Below are 26,715 nucleotides of genomic sequence, written 5' to 3'. Positions count from 1 at the left end.
TTTTGTAACGATTTCCACCCTAGGCCTCTACCGCAGCATTCTCATCCAATTTCTAACCCTCAAAATAAGAAAATAATGCTCCAGCCATTCAGGAATATAACCCACAATCCAAAACCTGTTTCAGGCTTGCTAAAGTACAGCAAGAGGGAATTACGTAGAATATCACATCTCCTGAATTTTTCCTCACCAGTATTTTGACATACACAGTATCATTTTCACTTATATTATCTTACCTTCTGTTTTGATCTTCAGCGCAGTTCTAACTAAGGCAAATAATGTAGCATTGAACATGACTGTTCCATCACTGTTCAGAGGCATGTTCATGGCTACTAACCTCTGTAAATGGAAACAAAAAGAAAACAAAATAAATCTTTTATAAAAATTAATTTCTGAGCAACTATATTTGAGCAACAATGTTTAATTGTATTTGTTTATCTAAAAAGCTGAAATGTATGAAAAGAATAACACCTAAGAAGGCACGGAGAAAAAAAATCACATCCTTTAGCTGATAAAATGTCTATTGCTCTGCAAGAGAATATTTTTGCCTGAGACTACAAATGGTCCATGGCATTCCAAAAATCCATCTAACTTGAATACAGTTTATAGAGGATATTATTATTAACACCATTTTCCCCCAGAAAAGCTCAAAATGTTTGGTGCTTTTCACGTTTTATTCATTAAGCTCCCTTGCAGACATCAGGCCAGACCCTTGGAAAGGCAATTGCATAAAGCAGAAAGGTTGGGCAGTGTGATGCAAATGTGGCTTTGTGTATGCAAAAGTGTATGTTCCTGATCCAATTGCCTCTGTCTCTGCAGTACCATGATCCTGGCACTGAGTTACAGGAGTCTGAGGTCTGCTCTATCTTACACCACAGGACATACCACACTAATACCAACCCTGGAACTTTCCCTTGCAACAAACCCCGGTGCCAGCTTTGTCCACATATTTACTCTGCTCACACCATTGTTGGACCTAACCATGTCAGTTACAAGATCAAGAATACATATTCCTGTTCATCCAGAAATATAATTTATGCCATCATGTGCCTAAAGTGTCCGTTTGCTATGTACATTGGACAAACTTCTCAGACACTTCGCCAAAGAATCAGTGCACACAAAACAGACATAAGACTCTCTCACAGAGAGAAAGCTGTTGCTTGCCATTTCAGCCAGACTGACCATTCCCTCCATGACCTTAAAACATGCATAGTGCTTCAAAGAGACTTTAACTCCAGACTTCAACAAGAAGCTTCAGAATTGTCATTCATGCTTAAATTGGACACGTTATGTATGGGTTTAAACAAAGACTCTAATTATCTCACCGATTACAAAGATAGCTTCCCCAATTATCACCCCTAATGTCATTACCTCACAGAAACTTCCCCTATTGTCACCCCTATGTCATTACATCACAGACACTAACCTTCTCCCCTAACCCCCACTCTGTTCTAAAATTTGATTTGTCAATTTCACATGCATTCATTTTTTTGATTGTATCACTTTGGTATATAAGGTTCTGCCGATTTTCTTCCACATATTGATCTGAGGAAGTGGGTCTGGCCCAGGAAAGCTCATTACCTAATAAACCATCTTGTTAGTCTTTTAAGTGCTACAGTAAAACTCCGATGGACCAGCATCTGATGGTCCGGCACCATCAGGAACCCGGAAGTGCTCCGGGCAGCCAGACCATTGGAGCTGCTCTGCCCCCAGCTTCCCCAATTCAGCTGCTGCTAAAACTGACCAGTGGCTGAATCGGAGACGCCTTGGGCAGAGCAGCTGGAGTGCTGCCGGGTTGGTCCCGTAGCACTGCCCCTCGGGGTTGCGGGACCCAACCCAGCAGCACCCCAACTGTCCCCAATTCAGACGCTGCTGAAACTGACCAGTGGCTGACTCCAGGAAGCCCAAGGCAGAGCTGCTCTGCCCCGGGCTTCCTGGAGTCAGCCGCTGGTCAGTTTCAGCAGCGGCTGACTTGGGTACATCTGGGAGAGAGCAGTTGGGGTGCTGCCGGGTTGGTCTCGCAGCGCCACGGGTTGGCGCTACCAGACCAACCCGGCAGCCCCCCAGCTGCTCTGCCCCAGGCGTCCCGATTCAGCCGCTGCTGAAACTGACCAGCGGCTGACTCCAGGAAGCCCGGGGCAGAGCAACTCTGCCTCGGGCTTCCTGGAGTCAGCCACTGATCAGTATCAGCAGTGGCTGACTTGGGGACACCTGGGGCACAGCAGCTGGGGTGCTGCCAGGTTGGTCCAGTAGCGCCGAGGAGCGGCGCTGCGGGACCAACCTGGCAGCACCCCAGCTGCTCTGCCCCAGGTGTCCCCAAGAGCAGCTGGGGTGCTGCCGGGTTGGTCTCGCCACGCCAAGGGCCGGCGCTACCGAACCAACCCGGCAGCACTCCAGCTGCTCTGCTGCAGGCGTCCCCGATTCAGCTGCTGCTGAAACTGACCAGCAGCGGCTGAATCAGGGATGCCTGGGGCAGAGCCGGACTATCGGAAGGGGGGGCTATGAGAGATCTGGGGTGGCACCCCCCCACCCCAGATCCCTCATAGCCCCCCCCTTCTGATAGTCCGGCAAATCTGATAATCCGGCACCCCCTGGGTCCTAAAGGTGCCGGATTATTGGAAGTTTACTGTACATAGTCCTGTTTTTTGTTTCACCTAATAAACCATCTGGTTAGTCTTTAAAGTGCTACATAGTTCTGTCTTTTGTTTCAGCTGCTAACAGGCTCAGAAAAATGCAGCTGGGGATCAGAATAGTGCAAGGGACTGCTGGCTACACAACCTTTCTGCTGGCAATGCCTCCTGGCCACTTCTTTGCGCGCAATGGTGGGGGGGAGATTAGTGAATTGGTGCAAGAGCCTCTGTTCTGGTTTTTGCCACCAAGATTCCCCTATATTGAGGGGATCCTCTTAGGGGCAGATTTGACAACTGTTAAGACCAGATTGTGCCAGGAGCGCAGCACAAAGCAGATGCACTGCACGAGAGAATCTAGCTCATTGTTTTTTGCAATTAGTTTGTTTCAGTTATTTGTATTCATGCGCATGCCCACCTAACAGTCACATCAAAATCAACTTGCAAAAGCTATTACATTTTCCAAGAGTACTTTACACAGGATCATGCATCTCACACTCATTTAATTAAGTCTGCCAGCCTAAATGGAAAAACAGTGACAACTTCATTGAATCAGAATGGAACGGAATTTCTGATTCAGCTAGTACAAGACTTGAATTGTCATCTACTCTATTGCCAGCAGCATTTTAAGCAGCCATGCCTCTGTGACATCTCTTGACAAAATTACACTATTTGTTCTATCAGAATGGTTTTCAGTCTAACTGATATTTCCTCTGTTCTGGTGCAAGGCCTTGTTTACACTATGAGCTAGGGATGTGACTCCCCTGCTTGTGCACACATGCACTAGCTCTCCTCAGGCTAGCCGGATAAAAAACACTGTGGCTTGAGTAGTGGAAGTGGAGGCACTGCTTAGCCATGCCAAGTATATACCCACTGGTTTCAGGCCTCTGTGTAGACCGCTGTGATGGGACGGGCCGCCTCCGCCCCACGGAGGCAAATCCGCCCCACACTGACCCCGCAGTCGCGCTTGCGCTCCTGGGGGCCAACCAGGAAGCACAAGATGTGTGCAGCCCCTGTACGGCCACCACTGCTCAGCTGCGCGGTGGGGTAGGAGCCAGAGAGGTGAGCGCCGGGAGGCACGCCGGGGTAGGGCGGGGCGGCACGCTGGAGGCGACGTGGGAGGCTGGTGACGTCACGCCGGCCGGATGCCAGGGCGGCGTTTAAAAAGAGGGAGGAGGCAGCCTGGGAGGAGCAGAGGAACCCGGAGGGAGACGGGACCACCGGGGGACTGGGACAGAGCCAGAGAAGGACTGCGGGGTAGGAAGTAGCCCAGGGTGGGGCTGGGAGCCGGTGAGTTTCGGGCACTAGCCCCACAGGCTGGACAGGATCAGGTGAACCTGTCCTTAGGGCCCAGGGTTGGGGCCCATGAGAGAGGGCGGGCCCGGGCCTCCCTACCCCCGCATCCCGGAGGCAGCTGCAGAATCAAATGCCAGACGCCAGTGCAAGAGATAGGGGATGGGACTAGGAACCGAACCTGGACAGGAGGAGCACGAGTGGGGCGGCTGGCCGCGCGACTGACCGGGCGGTTGGGCTCCCACTTATACAAACGCCAATACATGATTAACAAATTAAGGGATGCGGTGTTGTCTCCTACACTTGTGAGTAGGCCTGAAAGTGGAATTTCTGAGAATTCTGCTTTGTGCAATAAATGCAACAGAATATAAAATGAAAACAGAAGCATTTTTGTTACAATTAAATGTTTGACATGTTAAGAAAAAAGGCAGGGGTTTTGTAAATCTGACTTCTCCCCTATAATGCCTCCTTTTGTTACCTACATTCAGAAGAGAGATGAGCTTATGTCATACATGCAAGGCCACTTGCAATCACTAAGTTACGAAAAGTAAACATTGAGTAAAAGCTGGCCTGCCCTCTAAAAGAGACTTTCTCCATACCAAAACACACAATTCACTGCCAAGTATAAAAGCTGCTGTGGTCTCTTGCTGGGATATCGTTAAGTAGCATAAATGCCATATGACTGAAGGTTTATTGAAAAACAACCAAGTTTTGTATTTCTTTGGTAAGATTATGTTTTAGCCAATTTCTTAGAAATACACATAAAATACGACAATGAAAATAGAATACTGTTACATTTATACAGCCACTTCTTTAATCCTAAAGTTCTTTTGTTTCTGTAATTATAGGTTAGACCTCCCAAAACTGGGAATCTCTGGTCCAGCAACATTTATAGTCCAGTAGCACCATGGATATTCCTGAACAAGAGAGTCCCGGCTGGGAGCCCAGTGGCAGCAGGGCTGATAAGTGGGAGCCCTACTGGGCTGGTGGCAGTGGAACCAGGGCTGGGACCACAGCAGCCCTGGGTAGCAGAGCTAGGGCCAGAGCTGAGGCAGTCCCAGTAGCATAACTGGGGGCTAGCATAGCCTGGCAGGTGAACTGGGGATGTAGCAGCAGGAGAGCCAAGGGCCACAGCAGTCTGGCAAAAGAGCTGAGTTGTGGCAGCCCACCAAGAAGGCTGCCTGGGCCAGCAATAGAGCTAGCAGTAGGGAAAGGAAGAGAGGTGGGCTGGGGGCCAGTAGCTTGGGACTCCCCTACTCCAGCAAATTCCCTCATTTGGGACCAGTTAGGGTCCAAGGGTACCAGACCAGAGAGGTCCAACCTGTACACTGAAATAAATTACCTGAAATGCAAACTGATTTGAATAGATCAAATAAACCCAATGTAAAACTGGAGTAATTTGGTGATGGATCAAAGCTTATCAGAGGGATCTTATCCTGCACCCATGAAACTGGACAGGATTATCATGGCAATGCACATTGAGCATTCTGTAAAATTATGAACTATGGAGAAAAACAAGAGGAACCTATTTTAAGACCTACCTTGCATGCCACTCGGTGGGGGCATAATTTGCCAAAACCAAGCGGAGGCTGAATGCGCCGCAGCAATGTAACCACATCAAGATGCTTTATTCTTCCCCTACAACAGATACATACTATGTGTCACATGTGCCTCTAAAGAAAGTATTTCACACTCTAATTTTATATATTCATTAGTGATATTTGGCCAGAGAAATCATCTCACTTACTTTGCTTCAGGATCATATTCTGACCATATTCTTTTGAATTCATCCAAATGATGTGGACCCAAAATAGACCAGTCGCGTGTCAAATAATCAAAATTATCCATGATGACAGCCACAAATAGATTGATAATCTAAAAAGCAATTCAACACATATTTGCCTTCATTCTGCTGGAAGATGTGTTTGTATGAAAGAATAGCTTTAAACTTTCAGTGGAGTTAGAATTCAAATTGATTAAATACTATTAGTAGACACTAGATTTGATAAATATTACTCTGTTTCAGTAAGTATAACGTTATTTTTTATTATTTGTATGTAACATACGCATTTTTGCCCTGCTGATACCCATTCAGAATACTGGTATGGGGATCATTTTCAAATGATCATTTCCATTTGCTTTGACCATGTCACCTCTCTCTTTGCATTGCTTTTCTGTCTTTCTCTTCTCAATTATATCAAACAATAACTACTTGCCTTTACTTCGAAGGCCCTTCATAACATATTCACACACTACTTAGAATCGCTCTTTCAGTACTGAAAGTCAACTCCAGCCTCTGATTGGCCCATCACGTCACTCTCTATTGCCCAGTTGTTACATTTTCAAATAAGCATCCTTGTTCCTTCTCCCATGCCAGGGAGAAGTTTATCAACACCCAGAAAGCCATCTCACTAGCCTCCTTGGAAAGCCTCCTTAAAATTCTACTTTGCTATGAGGCCTATAAAAGCCTTGATAATGGTTAGCCTGCTTGTGAGCTGATATCACAGCTGATTATGCTGACCACATTGTCTCAGATTATGTCTAGACAGGTAAACAGACTCACACTACTCACACTAGAGGGACTATAGCTATCATATTAAAAATAGCTTTCTAGATATTGCAGATCAGGTTGGGGCTTGGGCCCTCAACTCTAGGTGTACAGGTGGACTTGAAAGCTGTGCTTCTGCCCCAAGCTGCAACACCCCAACTGATATTTTTAGTAGACTACCTCAAGCCCCACAACCATAAATCTCTGTCTACCTGGGCTGGAAGGCTCATTCCTAGCTGCACTATAGACATACCCTCAATGTCTCCAACTCAATGCAGTGTAGTACTACTACTGGACTGGTGAGTACCTTTACACTATTTTGTACTTTATTCATTTTATTGTGGACTAATTCTTTGAAAATGGATATTCCTTTGGTAAAGTATAACTCGTAGTTAACCAGAATATTTGATTAACTGGCACCCCCCATTCTTGCAACATGCTGGATAGCAGAGCTTTTACTGTATATGCTTGTAACTGCTGGTAGCATTGGGCTTTTAGTTTGAACTAAAGGATTCAGGTGTCCTTAAGAAACATATAACCCTGAAAAAATATTTTACAAAATGAATTGTGGATTTTGGTTTTTGTTGTAAATTTTTTATCCAGTCAGAATGCTTAAACTCACTTTTGCTTGTAACTAGACTCACCAAAAATGCACAAAGCATATAAAAACTTATAAAATAAATGATTGCAAAGTTGCTTCCACATGTGAATTCTTCCCCTGGACTATAATCAGATTCTGGATCACAGCGTTTTCCAGGCAAACAAGCCAGCATGATTTCCTGCCACGCTTCTCCAGTTGCACACCTTTAGTAGAGCAAAAACAAGACAAGATCAACCAAAAAGTACTGTTTCAGAATGAGCTTTCCCTCAGCATTGGCTGATAGTGTAGTGTAGAATTTATGCACACAACTAGAATCCACAGAATTTATCTGAAAATGGTGCCTGTGGGATAATTTTTCAATATTTAAAAGCAATCTTGCTTTCTAAGAGTATTTCTACACTCCATTTGGTGTGATTTCCAGCTTGAGAAGATGTGCTGGCATTAGCTCTCACTGAGTTAGCAAGCAAAATGCAGAATGTAGCCTCAGCAGTGTGAGCGGTGGGATGAGTTAGCTGCCCGACTATGTACCCATCTAAGACCCTAGGCAATTAGACCAACCCACTGCTTATGCTGCCACAGCTACATTCTATTTTTAGCATGCTAGCTGGAAGACAGCTACCATGACTATGTTTCCTTGAGCTGGGATCCCACCTGAAGCTAAAAGTGTTGATGATACCCTTAAAAGATCACACAGAAATATATATTATGGGTTCAAAGTTGCATGTTAAATCCTGAGAAATTATGTTAATTTCATCTAAATTTGTCACTTGAATAATGAATGCAGTAAGTTCTGTCTTCTTGAATTGTACTGCAATGTTTCATGTTGCCCTTCTATTGGAGTCAGAGGAGGCGGAAGAGGCTGGCTAACATCTAACCACCAATAATGTCAGCAGGAGCTTTAATTGACATCAAAGCTGTGATTTCCCCATTACAGGCAGTCCCCGGGTTACACGGATCCGACTTACATCGGATCCCTACTTACAAACGGGGTGAGGCAACCCCGCACTAGCTGCTTTCCCCCAGCAGACCAGGGAGACGCGAAGCTAGTGCCCCCCCTCCAGTAGACCAGGGAGACGTGGAGTGGCTTTTTTCAGCAGACACCTCAGCTTGAGAATAAAGGACTGAGGGAAGTGAGGTGTGGGAGAATAAAACTGAGCTCTGGAGAAATGTTTGGCTAGAGTTTCCCCTACAATATGTACCAGTTCCGACTTACATACAAATTCATCTTAAGAACAAACCTACAGTCCCTATCTTGTACGTAACCCGGGGACTGCCTGTATTCTCAATCCAGTGACTGGAGCTTGGGCCCCTTAAATCATTGCCAGAGTTCTGGTTGGTGCATATTGAGTGGGACTGAAGAGCTAGCTGAGGGAAGCTAGCCCCTAAGGCCCTGCCTCTTCTGCCCTAGGCTCCACCCCCTCCAGAGGCCCCAGGGCCTGGACAAAGGCCCCAGGGCCTGGACACAGCCCTGATCTATCTTGCGCAGGGCCCAGCAAAGTCTGTCAGCTGCCCTACAACCTGATAATTAGATTAATTTGATACTAACCCATTTTCTTTTATGTTTTATGTATTTTGATGCTTTTGTTTAGTTATTTGGTGTAGTTAATGAAAAACTGCATACATATTTGAAAGTCTGTGTTTGTATGTTCCTCCCCAGAAGTCAGGTTTCTGAGCCAAAGAGGTCCCCAGGGTAAATAATAGGCAATTGTATAACCCACCTACTTGTGATCCATAGAATTGACCCTACAGTCCTCCCATAGCTAGCCCCTCAAGTGGAACATTTGGTCTCTGAGGAAAAATTAATCATATCTCTCTCCAAGCAATATGGATTCTAGAATGTTCAAGAGCCAGGTGAGGTCCTAAGGCTGACCAGTTAACCATGAAGTCTATACTCTTTGCATAGTGCTTACTACCTTGAATTGTCTCACTGAGGTCATGTGAGACATACTTATAGTTGGAAGCACTATGCTAACCTACATTTGTAGGACTGGACTCTCTCATCTGTTTATTTTTGTTTCTAATAGATCAGTTGCTTCTCCCCATATGTATCACTTTGGTGAAAGAGTTTCTTGTACACTCGTGTTCAGGATTGGCATAAGAGAAGCTCCTTGAATGAGAAGACAGAGGATAAGGCTGGAAGAGGCTGGCCCTTTCGGACAGGACACCATATATAGCATTCATTATACATACTCTTATTCTAGATTAACAACATTTTCCAAAGGTGGGGAGGCTAACACATATTTGTGCATGCTAAATGAGTAAAGATAACTGACCGTTGCAAAGCTACAGTAATTTGTTTGTGATTGCAATTTTTTGATTTGTGCCTGAAAATGTGGTTTATTTATGGCAGGCCCACCAAAATGCCCATCTGCTGGTAATTTGCTTCAAATAGGTTGTTTTCTTGATGGGCCATATTCTCCATTCTGTCATTCCAATGGAATCTCAAACAATAACTAAGGGGTTACATGGCTGTGACTGACGCCACCCACCTCCTTCCTTTTTAGTATGGTGTAGGATATCTTTAACCTCAAAAGCCCATGGGGTAAATGAAACATATGAAAAAAATTAAATCAGACCAGAAACCAAAGCTTATTAATAACCCAAAGAGGCCAAGTGTTACAATATCAATGGTAGGGTTAGAGATAGACTATTTGGATAAATACATTAGATTAGCAAAGATGTTCTATCATTCGACAGTGCAAAAGGAGACAAAAGGCACTAGACCATGGATCTGTTGGTTTTCAAATAATGTCTTAGCAATGTTATGGTAGTTTGTCCAAATCTGCTAATCTGAGTGGAGCTTTGATGAGACTAGTCGGCAACTAAAATACTCCGTTTGAGTTAAAGGGCCTGCAGGTGTGGGGAGCATCCTTCTTGTCTTCACCCAATGCATTCAGGTGTGTATGGAGCTACACTTTGTTGTGGGGGGAGTTGCATGCTGACATGGAATACACTTTTTTTTCCTATCCATCCCATTGCTATTGGGGTTCTCAAGAGGTGGATGGGTGATAGTCTGGATCCCCTAACTACAAGCTGGCGTGGCTTCCCAGGCATGGGCTGCCAATATGAGATACCCTTTTCCAGCCCCTCCTTAGATCTACAGTTTTCAAACTTTTTAAGCTAAGCCCCCCTTTTGAATTACAATTATAAATTTTGAGCTAAGTACCCCACACTCTAGACAAAAATATACACAATACCTGTCCCCCTCAGCTTTTCGGGAAGGAGAAGACATGTGCAATGGTTTCTGAGGGTGGAGCCAGTGCTGAGTGTGGAGGCTGCCGGCAGAGTAAATTGGTGCATCTGCAGCAGATGTTGATACTGATCCACAGGCTGGGTACCCTGTTGTATGAACTCTGGAGGAGGGGGAGCAGAGGTTGTGCTCCATCCCTGAGCCCTGTCATGCGGGTCCGACATCATCTTTCAGCCCCTTGGACTTTCCTCAGTGTCCCCTAAGGGAGATGTTCCAGAGTTTGAAAACTTCTGCTTTAGATGTTTGTGGGTTCTGGGAGGTATTTTTTCTCATAAGACAGAACTGCCAAACTGCTTAGTAGTGTTTTTCATTTCCCTTCTGGAAATGTAATTCTGGGTTTCACTGAGTTACTTAGCATGACTTGTGGCTGGTGATTTCTAGTGCGGTTTGTAGGGTTAGCACAAATAAACTTTAGGCCCTTCACCCCACTTGAGGTCTTCAAATGGTCCTCAGCTTTTTAAGTGATTTCAATTAAAACAGAAGGAAGGTTGTTCTTATTGTCTGAAACATTTTAGCAAAGAGGGTTTGACCAGGAAACATTAGATATTGTATCTAAATAACTGTCACATAACATTCTTATGTAATAACTTGGACATTCCTTATATCTTAAACAAAGGTCCTTCATTGTTCAAAGTTAATGAGGTAGCACCATAGAAATATCATTACTTGAGTACATCTAGCATATTGGAAAATCTTTTGTTGGCTTTTTTATGTAATCAAAATCCTTACAATGAAATTTCAGCAAAAAGCTACAGTCCTACTTTGGTAGTGGTGCAGATTAAAATATACGTACCTGAACAGAAGCAAGACTGCTTGAGGAAAAGTCTGAAAATTGTTGTTTCTGTTAATTTGATTATTGTCCCTCATAGCAACTTTACCAAATACCTGCAGGCAAAATTTGGGATCAAATATTATTTTTTATGTAATTCTATATAATTTTGTTTAAATGAGCTATGACCATAAACCAGTATTTTAAATTAGCATCTCTATGTATGAAAAATGGTTTTACAGATGTGACAATTGCTCCCTCTGATTTCTTCGGTTCTTTCCTTGTAATACTGCGTTTTGTCGGATTTGCATTAACTATTTCATATTTACGGAGCAGTTAGTTAAACATGCAGTGCAACATTACTGAATTTGTTATTATACATTTTATGCATCTTCCTTTGTTCTGGATGAGATTATGTTTTCTGTATTATTTATATTACAGAAGAACCTAGTGGTCACAATTCAGATTTGGAGTCCATTTGTGCTTGGTGTTGCATGTACTCATATTAAGATATAATACCCTGAAGACTATACAATCTAAATAGAGAAGCCAGACACAGGGCAAGAAACAGAGGCTTAGGGAGTTTAAACAATTTGCCCAAAATCATATAGTCAGTCAGTGGCAGCAAAGGGAATTGAATCCAGGTGAAGGGGAGAATCGGAAAAGAAAGCCACTCCATATAGGATGTTGCTCATCCCAGCCTAACTTGACTGGGAGCTGCCCTCTTTCCTCTTCTATCCTTTGGAGATGCATGAATTCGCCTAATGTCTTTATTGTCAAGGGCAGAACCCCAGTGTCACAGGAAAGAACAGTCCCGCAGTGGAAGTGTGGCAATATACCCATCTTGAGGGAAAACTTTTCATAATTACCTGCATTCCAATAACAGCATAGATGAAAAACAGCATAGCTATCAGAAGAGCAACATATGGCAGAGCCTAAAACAATGAGAAAAGCCATTTTAGTAATTTCTATTTGTGAAGCCTTATTGTTTTAGAATTAAGCCCTTCTACACAGATTTCACCAAGATTGTAATTTGTATACAAATTATTAAAATATCAGAAAAAGGATCTCAAATAATTTAATATTCTTCCATATACAGCAGGCACATTATTAGAGTTTATAGCCCAGAATCTCTCCTGTTGGAAAATCTGCTCAACATCCAGAAAAGGGATAGGGGCAGTCAGGGATTCCCTGGATTCTCAGAGCAGACCAGCTGAAACTTTAGTCATGGTGTCAGTCAGGGTATGTCTAAACTACATCCCTCTTTCGAAAGAGGGATGTAAATTAGACAGATCAAAATTGCAAATGAAGCTGGGATTTGAATTTTCCGTGCTTCGTTTGCATAATGGCAGCCACATGGTCTTTCAAAAAAGAGCTTTTCAAAAGTAAAACTGCCGTCTAGACACGGTTCTTTCCAAAAAAAATCCCACCCCTTTTTCAAAAGATTTGTTTCTCGAAAGAACTGCATCTAGACAGCGGTTTTACTTTCGAAAAGCCCTTTTTCAAAAGACCACGTGGCCGCCATTATACAAATGAAGCACAGGAAATTCAAATCCCAGCTTCATTTGCAATTTTGATCTGTCTAATTTACATCCCTCTTTTGAAAGAGGGATGTAGTTTAGACATACCCTTAGGGCAGTGTTTCTCAACCTTTTTTATAAAGTACCACCTTTAAAAAAATATTATAAGTACCCCCAGTACCTACAGTTTTCAGAGACACAACATTTTTTTCTACCATTGCAATATATTTGTTTAAAATCTTAATCATAGCTGGGTGGGCAACTAAATTTTTGGGTGTAAAAAGTACAAAAGTAATAAAGCATTGTAAAAGTTAAAAAAATCAGTTTTCTCCAAATTTCAGTTGTATTGACATACCCCCCAAACTTCTCTCAAGTACCCCTAAGGGTACTCGTACCACTGGTTGAGAAACACTGAGTTAGAGGAGTCTAGATGGTGCTCTCACTTACGACAACAAGGGTATGTCTACACTACCACCGTAGTTCGAACTAGGGTGGTAATGCAGTCAACCGGAGTTGCAAATGAAGCCCGGGATTTGAATTTCCCGGGCTTCATTTGCATCTTGCCAGGCGCCGCCATTTTTAAATCCCCCTTAGTGCAGACTCCGTGCCCGCGGCTACACGCGGCATGGAGTAGGTAGTTCGAATTCGGCTCTCTAATTCGAACTACCGTTACTCCTTGTGGAACGAGGTGTACCGGTAGTTCGAATTAGAGAGTCTAATTCGAACTACCTACTCCGTGCCGCGTGTAGCCGCGGGGACGGAGTCCGCACTAAGGGGGATTTAAAAATGGCGGCGCCCGGCAAGATGCAAATGAAGCCTAGGATATTTAAATCCCGGGCTTCATTTGCAACTTTGAATGTCTACATTAGCCACCCTAGTTCGAACTAGGGTGGCAGTGTAGACATACCCCAACACTCCGCTTCAGACTCCGCTGTAGCCTCGGCAGTACTCCAACGCTGCCACAACTGTGATTCCGTAGCCCAACCTTAGCTCGGACCACTGCTCTGGAGTCACCAGACGTGGAGCACCCACGGGCACTACCCAAAGAAGAAGTAGTAGTTACTCACCTTCGTGCGGTAACGATGGTTCTTCGAGGTGTGTCCCTGTGGGCGCTCCACGACCCACCCTCCTCCACGCTACGGAATCTCATCTGTTTCTCTCGTTTCGGATGAGGCGGTGAGAAGAACTAGAGCGGGGGCTGGATCGTGCACAGAGAGGAAAGGAGCGAATGGTCTCGAGTGCTCGCGCTCGCGCATGCGTGGTCCGGCCGAATACAGCTATGTGAAGCCTCAGATTTGCGGCGCCGGGACGAGCCCAACACCAGACGTGGAGCACCCACGGGGACACACCTCGAAGAACCATCGTTACTGCATGAAGGTGAGCAACTTCTTCATCTAACACAGCCTAAGGAGCCACTGGACTGTTCATTGTTTTTAAATCCCTTAATATTATGTGTGTCAATAATTCAACTGATTTCATGTGCATTAGTATTTGCAATTTCACGATCTTAGACATCTATCTGTTAGAGGGGTAAATACCTCTTTTACACAATCACCCAATTAAAGTATTTGAAGACATGTTCATACCCCTCTGGGAACTTCTGATCCCAACAGGCCCTAGTAATCACCTAGCATAAATTATGTATACTGTATGTGAACATGGCCTACATAAATACGTCATACATAACTCAGGGTATGTCTACACTACAGAGGGTTTTTTTGGAAAAACGTCTGTTTTCCCCAAAAAACTTCAATTATGTCCACACTGCAATCACGTTTTTTCAAAAGAGAATCAAAAAAACGGAAGGGTTTTTCTGGCATTGGTAATCCTCTTTCTACGAGGAAGAAGCCTTTTTCCACAAGAGCTCTTTCAGAAAAAGGCATGTGTGTATGGGGAAGAGGGAGTTCTTTTGTAAGAAAAGGAAAGAGGAAAAAGCACAGGTGCCACTCCATCCATAATAATCATAGTTTAAATGCGAGATAGCATCCATTTAGTATGGATGCTATCTTTCAAAAAAGGAGATCACTTTTTCAATGCGCTTTGGCAGTGTGGACGCATTCTTTCAGAATAAATTTTTTTGGAAGATCTCCTCTGGAAAAGCTTCTTCCAAAAGAAGTCTTCAGTCTAGACGTAGCCTCAGTATGCAGTTGTATGAGTACCCATCTTTAGAAATACAAAGTCACTTCTACAATAAGCAATGTGATGTTTATAGACTGTGTGGTAAAAGCTAAGATTACGACACAAAATGTAAAATCTTGGCTACACTGAAGTAAATAGCAAGCTCCTATTGACTTCAGTGAGGCCAGGATTAGATCTAATATATTTTAAATTCCATGTAATTAAAGGTAACATATAATTCCAATAACAATATTGTGCTACTTGCATCCAAGCCATAACAATTATATTTGATTTATTTACAGTTAAAACACAGAGTTAACATTATCATGCTCACCTGAAATGACTTAATAAAAGTCCACAACAAAGTTCTGATTCCTTCACCCCTGCTGAGAAGCTTTACCAATCTCATCACCCGGAAGAGACGGAAAAAAGTGATGGAGATTCTAGCGCTGTCTTCAGAATTCTGAAGGGTATCACGGAGAAGTGAAACCAAATAAAAAGCAGAACATGCAACACTTTCAGAAAAATAACAACAAATGCAATGGTGAAAAAGGTAAGAATTGAAATGTACTTTAGGGTCTTTTCATCTTTATAAGCATGATATGAAAGGAAAAATTACATGCTAAGAACACAGGACCTATAGAAATGCTTCACACATCACATGCATTTCCAAGTTTCCTTGTTTGTTAATAGGATCATGTCGGGTTCATTTGTAGTTCAATAGTACATTGACAACAAATGCAGACCACTGCATACACCTTGCTAGTAGGACAATTATGAAAAATACAGAAAAATTGGTGGAAGTATAGACATGGTAAAAAGAATAAACTCAAGTAGAGATACAACCACTGGGGTCAGTTTACTAATCTTACCCCAGACTCATCAGTTGTGACAGTTTCAGTTGGCTTTGGCTTTAAAAAATTAAGAATATTATATATTAAAATCAAACAAAAGGTACAAAAAATAAATTCAACTTCACCAAAATAGGAGGAGGGACATTTTGCATTTCTAAATGTAAATTAACAATTTTTGTTTGTAAATTACATACTTCTTAGCTAAAATATGAGTATTCTTATTAGAAAATACTCCTTAATATTTCCTGTTACCAGACACTATAAGTTTGCTATCAAAAAGCTAAATGGAGTAACTGTAAATTAAATACTAAAATAGGATCTATGTCTGCTTCCATGCAAGCCAGTGTGAGTTTTGCCATTGACTTCAGTGGAAGCAGGATGTTTCAAATTGTAGATATGAACAGTAAGTGAAGCTGAAGATCAAGTCTTCTGTGGTAAAGCAGCAGCTCAAAGTTCCATTGCTGTTGAGCTCTTTTTTGAGGTTTCATTCATCCTTTACTGGTTTGTCCAACCATCTTCTAATCACTGGGTATTGACAATATCACTTCAGGCATTTCTTAAAGTGAAGTGATTCACTGAATTATTTGACAGAAATATTCTTTGCTCAACATTCTTCTCTACAGTACTTAACAGAAACAGAAATTATTTACCTAGAGAGATAAGGAAATATCTTTGGTGCAGTTGACATTGTTAGGAAGATAGCCTTTTCTTAAAGAACATTTTTCTTTTAATCCTATCTGGGTATGTTTGATTGTTAAACAAGTCTGTAAGCACTTTAAATCCTAGACATTACCCGCATATATCAAATGGAATTCTACTCATCTCTGACAATTGTGGATCAAATTCCAGGCCATATTTCCTCTAGTCATAGGTGAGGAAAGGGAGGTAGAAAACCTTGAAGAAGACAAAGGAGGCAGAATCTGCACTCTCTAGAAATGGACACAGAGGTCCACTCTCAGACTCTATAGATAATGCATATGTGGGCCATGGCCTTCCATGCTGACACTGGACTCACTGCCCCTGTTCCAGCACTTGGTCAGCATAACTCCATTGCAGCTGAAGTTAACACCAAAACAAACACCAAAGTATTGTATATGGGCCCATTATAGCCAGATCATTATTAGTATTATGAAATGGTGTGTCTTTTGTTTTTTAGATAACATAGGTACTCTGAAGGGACCACAAGGGGACCGTGGAATCAAAATAACCATGTTTCCTAACTACAGCCGTTCCCCGACTTACGAGCAGGTTACAGTCCTAATAGCTGGTCGTAACTCGATTTGTTCATAAGTTGGAAATACTCCATACGAAGCACTCGAAGTGTAACCAAGCACCAACCACACAGCAATCAACAACGAAAAATAGAAACACACGAAAAAAACAACACTACAACAACAGCAAACTTTATTTAACAAACATGAACATGAAATATAAAACACAACGCAGTAATTTAAATACAGTAATGTGAATTGAATTAATTGGATGAGGAATCGGAGGAGTAAAGAACTACAGTAAGAACATCATCGGCATCATCAACAGATTCTATTTCAGCAGTTCCTTTGCTTGTAGAAGGCATTGGTTCAGTATAGGAGGCAGCACTGCTGGGGGCTTTCTTTATAAAAATATCCATTTTGGACTGGACAATTTGTTTTTTCTTTTCATTATAAATTTCCTTATAGCAAGCCAGGGCGTCCTGAATTAAACGATCCACCTTTGAGAGTCTTGCAACATTAGGGTCCATTTTTTCCAAAAATTTGCTTTCCTTCATTTATTTTGCTGAAAGCTGCAGCCATTTCTTTAATCACAAAGTTTTGGGGGGCTTCTTTTTCTTCTTTTTGAGCTGTTTGTTTCTCTTCCTCTGCTACCCTCTCTGCTTCGAGCTGCATTAAACCTTCATTGCTCAGCTCCTCCCCAACATCCTCAACCAATTGGTGTATGTCTTCAATATCCATTTCCAGATACACTTCTTTCGCCAGCTGTACAATGTTATTAGAAATGTCTTCCAGTGCCTTTTCTTTTTCAAAGCCTTTGAAACAGTTCACAAATCTTTTTAGGATTTTCTTTCATGTGCCATTCAGACATTGTGGAGTGACTTCCTCCCACCCTGCAGCAATGTTCCTTATGCAATGCAGAATGTTGTAGTTCTTCCAAAATTCACGTAATGTTTTGACGTTTTTGCATTCTGTGGCAGCTACTGCCTTTGCAAATGTGTTGTGAAGATAATATGCTTTGAAAGCAGCTATGGCCCCCTGGTCCGTGGGCTAGAGAACAGAGGTGGTGTTGGGAGGCAGAAACTCCACTTTCACGTCGGAATGTAAGTCATTTAGGGTATGTCTACACTACAAAGTTAATTCAAAATAACAGCAGTTATTTCGAATTAACTTTAATAGCATATACACAGGCAAACTGCTATTTTGAAATAAATTCGAAATAGTAGAGCCCTTATTTCGAATTTGGTAAACCTCATTCTACGAGGAGTAACACCAAATTCAAAATAGCTATTTTGAATTAAGTGCTGTGTAGACACTTAATTAGAAATAGGGGGCCTCCAGCCCTTCCCAGGGAGCCCTGGTGGCCACTCTGGGCACAACCAGGAAAACTTACTCTCCTCTCCCCCAGCCCCGGAGCTATGAAAGGGGTAGATGGTGGCCACAGTGCCTGTGCCAGCTCCAAGCCTGCCAGCCCAGAGCCAGCAGTGGCCACCAGGACCCTGACCCAGTGGCCCGAAAACATGAGCCAGCAAGCCACTGGCAGCCAGCCCTCCACCGCTCCCCAAGAGCAGTCTGCCTGCTCCCAGGAGCCTGCCAGGGGCTGGAGAAGGCGGGCGCCTTTCTGGTCCAGGGTGGAGATCACGGACCTTATTCAGGTTTGAGGGGGATGCCCCCAACATCCATGATCTCAGCCCTAGATGGAGGAACATAGCCATCTATGGTAGGATAGCTGCCAGCCTGGCCACCAAAGGCCACATGTGAACCCAGGAGCAGATTTGCATGAAATTCAGGTTGGTCCGGTGAGACCCCCAACCCTAAGCCCTGAGCTTCCCCTCCCGCTTCTTCCCCTTGCTTCCTCCTTCCAGCTCCCTTCTCCCAGGTTTCCCCCTCCCCTCTCCCACCCTCTCTCTTTCCCTTTCCCACCTCCTTTTCCCAGTCTCCCCAGAGGTCCATCCCCACCCCCCATTTTGTTCAATAAACCCAGTTTGTATTTTTGAACGTACGTGTCTTTTATTTGACATCAGGAAGGGGGACTAGGGAGGGGTAAGTGGAAGGACGTGAGGGAGGAATGGGGCACGAGCCCCCGGTGGGGAGGACCGGGGAGGCTCTTAAGGCTCCTTGGTGTGGACGCTCTCCCTCAGGGCCTCCTGGATCCTGATGGACCTCCGGATGGCAGCCTGCAGCAAGTGCAGCCGGTATGATGGCAATGACCCCACGAGATGCACCAGCGTGCCCAGGGGCAGCTCTGGCTCCATGTGGCTGAGTGCTGTGGTGTCCCGAGTGTGGGCACTCAGGGCACTCCAAAACAGGACTGCTTTGCTGTCCCTCATTGAGGTAGAGAAGCAAGTGGGGAACCCTGAGAACTGTCTGTCCAGGGTAGGGGTAGGGTCCCTTTAACCACGGAGCTCAGTTAGCCTCAGGCAGCAGCCCCACACACTAAGTCCCAACCTCATGCCCTGCCGGAACTGGTTCCGGCCAGCCTTAATTTTGGTACAGGGTCCACTCAGTGTGGACGCACTCTTTCAAAATAGCAAAATGCTATTTCAAAATAGTTTTTGTGTATAGATGTGTTATTTTGAATTAGCTTAATTTGAATTAACTAAAAACTATTAGGTATTGAGGGTAACCTGGAGCATTACCCAAAATAAGGAAAATTTGGAAAGGAACTCCTTTCTCCAGAAAATATGACTTGACTTCAGGGATGAAGCAGTTCATGAACCAATCTTCAAAAAGTGCAAGCGTCATCCAGGCTTTCTTATTAGCGCGATAATGGACTAGTAAAGTAGCCTTGTTGATATTCTTGAAGGCTCTAGGGTTTTCAGAGCGATAAATCAAGAGGGGTTTCAATTTATACCCAGAAACATTGCCTCCTAACAAGACTGTTAGACAATCTTTGAAAGCCTTATAACCAGGCATAGTTTTTGCTTCCTTGTGTATGTAGGTATGTTCGGGCATTTTCTTCCAAAAGAGACTTGTCTCATCAACATTAAAGATCTGTTCTGGAAAATAAGTTCCCTCTTTTATCAGCTTATCCAATTCTATGCAAGGTTCTGCTGCTTTCGAATCAGCACTGGCTGCCTCCCCACTTAATTTCACATTATGAAGGCTTGTATGCATCTTGAAACGGTTGAGCCAACCGTGACTGGCAGTGAAAGTTTGGTCATAGTCATACCCCTCCTTTTTCTTTAAATCTTCAAAAAGACTACGAACCTTAGCTTGTATCATCATGAGACTTAATGGCGTGCGTTTTTCAATTTGGTCTTCCATCCAAAGCACTAAGAGTTTTTCCATTTCCAGGATGGAACCTGCTCTTTGCTTTGTTAGAATTTTGGATTTCATAGGAGCAGACCCTTTCGCTACTTCACGAATGCAATCACTATCCTTTATAATGGTGCTGATAGTGGATTTCGATAGCCCTAACTTACGTGACATGAAGGACACTGTTTGACCCCTTCGTATTGTCTCACTATCGCTATTTTCTGTACCAAATCAATAGCTTTTCTCTTTCTTTTCTCACCACCCTTATCACCCCCCTTATCACTAGCCCTTTTTCTTTTACTTGACATGATGGCAACAAGCAAACACCGAAAACACTGAGGGAATGAAATGTAAACACGCTGCCTGACCGCAGACACGCAAACACAATGTGCTGCTGCAAGGTTGGTCATAAGTGCGGATGGTCGTAAGTCGAGGTGGTTGTAAGTCAGGGAACGGCTGTATTTACAACCTGCAAATCTTAATCACCTATAGATATTGCTGTTGTGGCAGAATTCTAGTGGTTTCTGAAATACAGAAAACAGCAAAGGATACTAAGGCCTTACAAATTAATTAAAAGGACACTTTCCAATCCCTAACCCCTGCACTAATGTTAATTGATTGCTAGGTCCTTTCCTCAGAAATCTAAACAGACAACATCATACAGAGCACCTTGTAAAATCAGATTCAGTACCTGTGCTCTGTAAGCATTTGTAGAAAATGCACAGAGAAGTTAAAAGAAAGAACATTAATGTAAGATCATTGTTGCATTAGAAACTTTCTCCCTCTCACTCTTTCTCTCTCTCTCTCTGTATACAGATACTACAAGCTTCTCATCAAAAAGCTAAAAGGAGTTACTGTAAACTAAACACTAAAATATGATCTACCCCTGCACCTACCTTACCTATATGTATATATATAAAACCCTCAAGATAAGTCATTCCAAAAAGATTCAAAACTAAAAAAAATTGTAACCAAAGTGCCATGATGGTAGTTGTAACCAAAGTGCCAATTCAGAGTAATTTTACACAGTAACCTACTTATATCTACCAGGGTATGTCTACACTTCAGCATTATTTCAAAATATCTAATTTTGAAATAGTTAATTCGAAATAGCTTATTTCAAAATAACACGTCTACACACAAAATGCATTTTGAAATAGTGTTTTTCTATTTCGAAATAGTGCGTCCACACTGAGTGGAAGTTGAATTGCATTTAAGGCTGGTTGGAACCAGTTCCGGCAGGGCATCAGGTCAGAAGTTGCCTTGTGGCCAGGGCAGCCAGCAGGGCACCCTGGGAAGGGCTGGAGGCCCCCTATTTTGAAATAAGCATCTATACAGCGCTTATTTCGAAATAGAAATTTCAAAATTGGCACTATTCCTCGTGGAATGAGGTTTACCAATTTCATAATAAGCCCTCTGCTATTTCGAATTAATTTCGAAGTAACAGAATGGCTGTGTAGATGCTAGGAAAGTTATTTTGAAATAACTGCTGTAGACATACCCCTACAGATCAGTACTAATACATACAGAGCTACAGCTTGTCAAATATTGGTGCACTTGTTATTTTCTGCAGAAATAACAGGTTGTTGTTTTTTCAAATGTATTAAAAATAACAGGCCATGGAGTTAGGAAAATTAACACCAGTTGGAGATCTGGTCTAAAATTACAAAATCTTCCCTGTATGCAGTGCTGTTGCAGCTGTGCTGGTCCCAGCATATTACAGACACAAAGGGGTCAAGTACTATTTTGTGTTTACTAACCATGATAAGATCTCTTCACACGTCTAAAGATTTGGAGATAAGATACTGATTATTATAAAAGCGACTGTCCAAGTCAGGCCAAGGAGTGACCATCTTGGACAGCAGGCTTGAGCTCTATCTTTACCGCTTGTTATGATTTAATAAATACGTAATTCCTATTTCTGAACAGAAGCTAGATTACCAGTGTGTATGTGACTAGTACCACTTAAGAGAAGACGAGTGTAAAATCTCTGTTTGTTTTCCTGTATAAAGGACATTTGTGTACACGCGTATTCTCCTTCGATAATTCATATCTTACCCCAGCTTCCTGACACTATGTAGGTCTTAATCCTTTGTTTGTGTCAGCTAATCTATGACTGCTAGAGAGGATTGTGTCATCATAGACAAGGGATTATAAATTATACTGGTGAGAGCAGGCCAGGAATGAAAAAAGAAAATAGGTTTTTTTCAAATGATACATAGAATAATGATCACTACAGGGCTGTGTATTAGAAACCAAAAATGAAATCCTGTTTCTGATGAAGTATTATTTTTTCTATAGAAGCCAAACCCATTCAATTTTTATCCTGATAGGAGAGGCACTTTTAATATTGAAGTTTTAATAGCAGACTCTTTTGTATTTACTATCTCTCTCTCTGGCATTTATAACTCATCTTCCATCGTAATATCTAGCTTTCTGCTAAAATTAATTATTGTAATTAATGTAATTGGCTGAAAATCACAGAGTACACACATACACATTTAAAAGCAAAAACCTCACTTAAAAGAGATTACAGGCAGTCCCCGGGTTACGTACAAGATAGGGACTGTAGGTTTGTTCTTAAGTTGAATCTGTATGTAAGTCGAAACTGGCGTCCAGATTCAGCCGCTGCTGAAACTGACCGCCAGTTCTGACTTACATACAGAATCAACTTAAGAACCCCAGGCGTCCCCAAGTCAGCTGCTGCTGAAACTGATCAGCAGCTGATTCCAGGAAGCCCGGGGCACAGCAACTCTGCCTCGGGCTTCCTGTAGTCAGCGCAAGTCAGTTCCAGCAGAAGCTGACTTGGGGACGCCTGGGGCAGAGCAGCTGGGGTGCTGCTGGGTTGCTCCAGTAGCGCCGCTCCTCGGTGCTACTGGACCAACACAGCAGCACCCCATCTGCTCTGCCCCAGGCGTCCTGATTCAGCCGCTGCTGAAACTGACCAGCAGCGGCTGAATCAGTACCTGGGGCAGAGCAGCTGGGGTGCTGCCGGGTTGGTCCAGTAGTGCCCAGAGCGGCGCTGCAGGACCAATCGGCAGCGCCCCAGCTGCTCTGCCCCAGGGTCCAAAACAAAAGCCTGGTCTGCTGGGGAGGGGGGCACACTAGCTGCGCCCCCCCCCCAGCCGACCAGGGACACGGGGAGCAGAGCCGCAGCGGCAGAGACCACAGGCACCGGGACTGAAGCCGCAGCCGCGGCGGGTTCCCGCGCTTCTGAGGCTTTGCTCTGGCAAAGCCTCAGAAGCGCAGGAACCCGCCCGGTGCCCCTGGTCTGCTGGAGACGGTCTCCAGCAGACCAGGGGCACCGGAGCAGCTTACGAACGGGGCTTTCTCGCCCCGGAGCTCGCAGGTAGCAATCCGCCACCTCGACCTCCGGGGCGAGAAAGCCCCGTTCGTAAGTGCGGATCCGACGTAAGTCGGATCCGCATAAGTCGGGGACTGCCTGTAATCTGGTTAAGGGTAATATTCGTCCATTGCAAACCTTTAAAAGCAAGGAATCAGGGTGTGAGACCTCTCTTAAATGTACCCTAAATGTTTCTCCTGACAATGTTTCTGTGTTTCTGGGAGGACTTACCTCAAAATAAGCTACACAAATTGAGCTACATCAATTGCGTAGCTTATTTCAAAATAGTTTACTTAAAAATTGGGAGTGTCTACACAGCACTTACTTCAAAAAAGTCTTCCTCTGACTTCCCTTATTCTTCATACAATGAGGGTTACAGGAGTCGGAGTAAGAAGTCCTCCAGCTTGACAATATTTCAACATTATTTTGAAATAACTGCCGGTTGTGTAGATGTGGACTAAGTTATTTCGATATAACAATAGTTACTTCGAAATAATGTTGCACTGTAGATGTACCTACAGTAACTTATTTAAATCAACCACAGAGCAGTAGTAGTACATACAGAGACAATAGCTTGTCAAAATATTGGTGCATTTGTTATTTTCTGCAGAAATAACAGGGTGTTTTTTTCTGACCCACTTAAAATAAAGGGCTATCTACTAAAATGCTCACATACATCCATACAGCTCAATAATCATACTAATATACAATCTCAGTTACAATCTCTGCAATTCTAGTAAATAGTGTTTACATGTGTGACCAGGATAAACAGGTCACATGTTATGTCTTTGTGGTAAAAGTATGAGTTTATAATTAAGAGATTTTGGAGATTTGGAGTTGGACGGAAGATTTTTTTTTGGACCTTGCACATTGACAAAGGTTTGAGTTTGAAGAAAGATGTGGAGAAATTGGAAAGGGTACAGAGAAGAGCGACAAGAATGATTAAAGGTTTAGAGAACATGACCTATGAAGCCAGGCTTCATGAACTGGGCTTGTTTAGTTTGGAAAAAAGAAGATTAAGGGGGGACATGATAGCGGTTTTCAAATATCTAAAAGGGTGTCACAAGGAGGAAGGAGAAAATTTGTTCCTCTTGGTTTCTGAGGACAGGACAAGGAGTAATGGGCTTAAAGTGCAGCAAGGGAGGTTTAGATTGGACATTAGGAAAAAATTCCTAACTGTCAGGGTGGTCAAATATTGGAATAAATTGCCAAGGGAGGTGGTGGAATCTCCCTCTCTGGAGATATTTAAGAACAGGTTAGATAGACATCTGTCAGGGATGGTGTAGAAGGAGCTTGGTCCTGCCTTGAGGGTGGGGAGCTGGACTCGATGACCTCTCAAGGTCCCTTCCAGTCCTATTATTCTATGATTCTATGATTCTATAACTATTTCCAGTAGGCAGCCTGTTGAAATCTTCTGCATTAACTCCTCTAATGAAAAAGGTGTATTACAGGCTATCACAGTGCACCCCACATGCTTTCTGAAAATTGCTTTATGGATATGAATATGCATAACTCAAAGATGCTTTATGTAAAACAGGTCATGTAACATATCAGTTTTACAGTACAATCTGTGGAATCTATATACCTTATTTTTCTGCATGTATCATTCTCATATGAGATGTTAGAAATATGAAGTGTGGATTTATTTAAGTTCTAATTGTGCTAATGAGGGCCATTACTGGTGCTCTGATACTTAATCATAGAATCCTAGAACTGGAAAGAACCTCAAGAGGTCAATGAGTCCAGTCCCCTGCCCTCACAGCAGGACCAAGCACTGTCTAGGTCATCCCTGATAGATGTCTATCCAACCTCCTCTTAAATATCTCCACTGATGGAGATTCCACAACCTTCCTAGGCAATTTATTCCAGTATTTAACCACCCTGACTGTTAGGAAGCTTTTCCTAATGTCCAACCTAAACCGTCCTTGCTGCAGTTTAAACCCACTGCTTCTTGTCCTATCATCAAAGGCCAAGGAAAATAACTTTTCTCCCTCCTCCTTGTAACACACCTTTTTAGATACTTGAAAACTGCTATCATGTCCCCCCTCAGTCTTCTCTTTTCTACATTAAACAAGCCCAATTCTTTCAGTCTTCCTTCACAGGTCATGTTTTCTAGGCCTTTAATAATTTGTATTACTCTTCTCTGGACCTTCTCCAATGTCTCCCTATTTTTCTTCAAATGTGGTGCTCAGAACTGCTCCAATTGGGGCCTAAACAGTGCAGAATAGAGCAGAAGTATGATTTCTCGTGTCTTGTACACAATAATGCACTCCAGAATCATGTTTGCTTTTTTTGCAACAGTGTTACACTGTGAACTCATGTTTAACTTGTGGTCCAGTATGGCCCCTAAATCCCCTTTAGCAGTACTCCTTCCTAGACAATCAGGGTACATCTACACAGCAGGGCTTAACTCAAAATAAGCTACGCAAATTGAGCTCCGTCAATTGTCTATCTTATTTCAAAATAGTTTATTTCAAAATAGGGAGCATCTACACAGCACTTATTTTGAAATAGAGTACTCTTCCTCCGACTTCCCTTGTTCCTGGTACAATGAGGATTACAGGAGTCAAAGTAAGAAGTCCTCCAGCTTGACAGTATTTTGACACTATTTCAAAATAACTGCCTACTGTGTAGTTATTTCGGAATAGCACTAGTTAGACCCCTGCAGAAGCCCACTTGTTATGCCCTTCCAGCATGATTGTGAATCATTAATAACTACTCTCTGAAAATGGTTATCCAGCTAGTTATGCACACACCTTACAGAATCCCATCTAAGTTGTATTTCCCTAGTTTGTTAATAAGAAGGTCATGTGAAAACATGTCAAATGCTTTACTAAAGTCTAGGTATACCACATCCACCACTTCTCCCTTATCCACAAGGCTTGATATCCTATGAAAGAAGGCCATCAGATTGGATTGACATGAGTTGTTCTTTACAAGTCTATGCTGGTTGTTACCTATCACCTTATTATCTTCCAGATGTTTGCAGAGGATTCCTTAATTATTTGTTCCATTATCTTCCCTAGCACAGAAGTTAAACTGACTGGTCTGTAGTTTCCTGGGTTGTTCTGGGTGGGTTCGAATCTAGAGCAGCCATCTTTTTATTGACGGGCACTATATTTGCCTTTTTCCAGTTTTTTGGAATCTCTCCCGACTTCTATGATTTTTCAAAGATGATAGCTAAAGGCTCAGATACTTCCTCAATCAGCTCCTTGAGTATTCTAGGATGCATTTAATCAGACCCTGGTGACTAGCTACTTTAGTCTAGAAGTCATCTAGTTTTTCTTAGTAATTTTTAACTTGTTCTTTTTTTATTTTAACTTCTA

General features: G+C 42.9%; 1 protein-coding gene across 1 annotated transcript in view; it reads right to left on the bottom strand.

Moving 5' to 3' along the window:
• CACNA1D (calcium voltage-gated channel subunit alpha1 D) overlaps positions 1 to 26,715 on the bottom strand; it is a 363,735-nt gene that overhangs the window by 61,192 nt on the left and 275,828 nt on the right. Inside the window, exons 32-39 of the mRNA XM_089781190.1 lie at positions 15,596 to 15,634; positions 15,058 to 15,186; positions 11,955 to 12,020; positions 11,110 to 11,201; positions 7,110 to 7,269; positions 5,665 to 5,792; positions 5,459 to 5,555; positions 234 to 336 (exon numbers count right to left, since the gene is read on the bottom strand). Of these exons, the coding sequence (XP_089637316.1) occupies positions 234 to 336; positions 5,459 to 5,555; positions 5,665 to 5,792; positions 7,110 to 7,269; positions 11,110 to 11,201; positions 11,955 to 12,020; positions 15,058 to 15,186; positions 15,596 to 15,634 (814 nt within the window). The remainder of the gene's footprint in view (positions 1 to 233; positions 337 to 5,458; positions 5,556 to 5,664; positions 5,793 to 7,109; positions 7,270 to 11,109; positions 11,202 to 11,954; positions 12,021 to 15,057; positions 15,187 to 15,595; positions 15,635 to 26,715) is intronic.

Source organism: Pelodiscus sinensis, chromosome 11 (assembly GCF_052426305.1).
Source record: "Pelodiscus sinensis isolate ZL-2025 chromosome 11, ASM5242630v1, whole genome shotgun sequence".
Classification (NCBI taxonomy): domain Eukaryota; kingdom Metazoa; phylum Chordata; order Testudines; family Trionychidae; genus Pelodiscus; species Pelodiscus sinensis.
This window is presented reverse-complemented; position numbering and strand designations above follow the sequence as displayed.